Source organism: Cucurbita maxima, unplaced genomic scaffold (genome assembly GCF_002738345.1).
Source record: "Cucurbita maxima cultivar Rimu unplaced genomic scaffold, Cmax_1.0 Cma_Scf00019, whole genome shotgun sequence".
Taxonomy (NCBI): Eukaryota; Viridiplantae; Streptophyta; class Magnoliopsida; order Cucurbitales; family Cucurbitaceae; genus Cucurbita; species Cucurbita maxima.
This window is the reverse complement of record NW_019272035.1, coordinates 3,779,856-3,783,666: the sequence shown is the minus strand read 5'-3', so window position 1 is coordinate 3,783,666 and position 3,811 is coordinate 3,779,856. Positions and strand designations below refer to the sequence as shown.

General features: G+C 23.3%; 1 protein-coding gene across 1 annotated transcript in view; it reads right to left on the bottom strand.

Annotated features, from left to right (window-relative positions):
• Positions 1 to 2,830: 2,830 nt before the first annotated feature.
• LOC111493513 (CWF19-like protein 2) overlaps positions 2,831 to 3,811 on the bottom strand; it is a 13,052-nt gene continuing 12,071 nt past the window's right edge. Inside the window, 2 exon segments of the mRNA XM_023143216.1 lie at positions 2,831 to 2,850; positions 3,017 to 3,406. Coding sequence (XP_022998984.1) covers positions 2,831 to 2,850; positions 3,017 to 3,406 — 410 coding nt within the window.

Genomic DNA, 3,811 nt, shown 5'->3' with positions numbered 1-3,811 from the left:
TTTTTTATACATTCAATTAATATTTAATTATTTTGCTTCAAATTTTTGGGTCATATAAACCGATACTAAACCACACAACTCTTCCGATTGAGATATTTGTTTTAAAAAATGATATATTTATACATGTTGAGTTGATTGAGATTATAAATAAATAAAAAATCACAATTATAATGGATAGAATCTAAAACTTGAGTAGTTAACCTTATTTTTTTTTTATAAAATATAAAATTGATAGGATAGAATATTCCATAAGTTAAATTTAAAAAGAAATACATTATAATTATATAGAAGGAGAGTTTCTAATTATTTTTCTAATTATTTTTATAAATTTTAATGATTTAATATGAAATTATATAAATTTATGATGAATTACAATCAAATACAAATATTTTAAATAGAATTTAAAACGGATTTTTTTTGTGTTTTATTATAATAATTAATGTAGGTAAATAGGTAGCTGATATTTATTTGAAGTGGTATAAGTAAATTCTATTGAATTTATTTATAATTTTTTAATTTGAATTTGCTATTTCAATTATATTTCTATCTATATTTATATATATTTAGTTTTTTCAATAATATTTTACTATTTTTAGTTGCTTTTCTATTATTATTTTTAATAAACATAAATTTGTTTTTGAAGTATATATATATATATATAAATTAATATCTATCACATTATTTTGTTCCGTTTCTTTTATAATATTTTATTATTTTTAGTTTTTTTTATATTATTTTATTTAACTTTTTTTTAATGTATCTTAAATTTCTTTTTTAGTATATAAAAAAAATTAATATGGGTGAAGAGTTAATTACATAGATGGAGTCAATTTAATTCATTTTAATTTTTTTAATATATTTTAAATTTCTTTTTAAGTATATATATAAAAAAATTAATATTGTAAATGAAAGTGGTAGAGTCAATTTAATACACTTACAATAATTTTTTAAATATTTTATTAATTTTAATTTTTTATATATTATTTTATAGTTAATATGGTAGTACATTTTTTCTTTTTATTATTTTGTTTAGTTTGTTTTATAATATTTTATTATTTTTAGTTTCTTTTATATTATTATTTTTATTATATTTTAACTTTCTCTTGAGTATATATAAAAACAAATTAATATTGTAGTACTGTTTAGTTTATTTTTATAATATTTTATATTATTTTATAGCTAATATTGTAATACATTTTTTTTTCTTTTTATTATTTTTTTTGTTATTTAAAAAAAAATTAATATATTTTAAATTTCTTTTCTAGTGTATAAAAAAAATGGTAGGTAAGTAGAGCAAATTTAATACCTATTCTTAACCTGTTTAAAGGGAAAGGTAGTTTACAAAACCGTAGGATAATTTAATATGAGAATGGGAAGTGAAATTTAATAAATAACAGAAAAAATGAGGGAAATTGGAATTTATGGAAAAAATGGAATTGAAATTTAACATAGGGGATTATTTGAAAGTTGAGGAAAAGAAAGAAACAGCTTATTAAGTCTTAGCTCTATCCTATCTTATCCTCTTTTTGTCCTATCAGGTTTTTGCCCTATCCGGTTTTTGCAATTTCTTCTGTATAATAGTTAATTACCCTCATACCTTATCAGGAGTTTGTCTAAAAGTAATAAATATTATAAAATAAACTAAATAAAATAATAAAAGAGTACTATGATATTAACTATAAAATAATATAAAAAATTATAAAAAATAAAATATATTAAAAGAAATTAGTGTGAGTATATTAAATTGACTCCACCTAAATTAACTATTCACCTACTTATATATTGATTTTTTATGCAGTTAAAAAGAAATTTAAAATATATTTAAAAAATTAAATAAAATAATATAAAAAACTAAAAAAAATAAAATTATAAAAATAATGATAATAATATATATATATATATATATTATATACTGAATTTGAACTTGAGCAGAGATACATATATAGAGTATTTAAATTTTATAATAAAAACACCTACCTATCTATCCACATTAATTATTATAATAAAAACATACAAAATTTTTATTTAAAATCTTTCCTATGATTATATTTGATTGATGATAATTTAAGACTAATTCATCATCAATTTATATCAACTCATTAATTCATTAAAATTTATTAAAAAATAAAAGAATTTAATTCAGAAACTCTTCTCTTATATAATCTATTTCTTTTTAAATTTGTTAACTTACAAAATATTATATATATAAATTTATCAAACAATATTTATATTTGACTAACTAAATTTTAAAAAAAAATTGATTTCAGTCTTTTATAGGACGCACACGGGTATATAAATTTTATATTTTATAAAAAATAATAACGTCAATTTCTCAATTTTAGAGATGAGTATTGGTATATAAATTATTAAGATTGTGATTTTTTTTTTTACCAATAATTTCATTTCAATTATGTAGTACCATTTTTTTTAAAATAAATATCTCTAACTTAATTTTTTTTTTTAATTAGAGGGATTAATTGGGCTGCCTCCATGCCCCGAGACCTATTAGTTGGGTTCTACCTTTATTTGTCATCCGATTTAACTTATTTTTGCACCATAGATAGATTGTTGTTTTAGTATTATGTTATCCAACCCTTAATTTGGTATTCACGCTAGCTATTGTGTGTTAAGTAGCTTCAAGCTATAAAGTAATTTGGTATTCATGCTATTCATTTTGTGACATCTATGATTAATTATTTGATATTTGTAAGCTTATAATCATTCTTAAAGCAACAAATTTAAACAACCCTATTTTTAAAACAAACTTAAATCGTTTGTTCATAAAATAATAAACTTAAAATTCACCATTCGTAGAACAACAAATTTAAAATCACATGTTCGTACAACAAACTGAAAATCACGTATTGGTAGATCAAACATAAAATGACTTGTTCTTAACTTAAAATAACAGTTATGTGTGTGAACAAACTTAAAATCTCTGTTCTTAAAACAAATGTAAAATTTCTGGTTGACAATATTATTTCCTCTTCAAACTTAAAATTTCTTGTTTTTATACCGCTATTGTCTTGATGCTTAACTGGTAAAGCCCCTTCAATCACCCTTTCTTGCCTCATAGACCTCCTTTGCTCTTGTGCGTGTAAAACATTCAAGAGTTCTGTAAAAGAAATCTTTGACAAGTCTTGGGTGTTCTCCAAAGTAGTAATGGTGGCTTCAAACTTCTCTGGATTAGTGACTAGCAACTTTTCAACGATCCTGGAATCATTTAATACATAACCAAGCAATCTCACCTTGTTGGCAATGCTGAGAAGTCTGTCAAAGTACTCTTTCACCGACTCCGACTCCATCTTCTGCAACTCGAAATTCCTAATCAAATTCAGAACTTTCATTCCACGAATTCTCTCATCTCCTTCATATTCAGCCTTGAGATAATCCCAGATAAAACAGTCTGTTGGACCAATCAACCTAAACATAAGTTTAGTTCATAAATTTCATGGCTAAATCAAGCATATATCGTGCTCACAATCATTCCACCCTAGTCCTTGTTGACATACTCAATGTGTGTTCGAGGTTATAAAATAAAAATGTAAATGACGTCGCCCAAACTTGAACTAGAGACCTTCGGTGTGTTAGACTAACATGATAATCAACTACACCACAACACTGAAGTTCAGCCAAACTATAGAATTAAGCACAAACTTCCTAGAGCCTAGAGAAAAGCCCGTGGAAACCTACCAGGAACTGGATACAATGAGAGCCTACTACTTACCGAGTACTTTTTTACTCACCGCATTTTAGATTTCTTTTTAAGGTCTTCGCTAACTGTGGCTCGAGGCGGTGGCCGGGGGGGGGG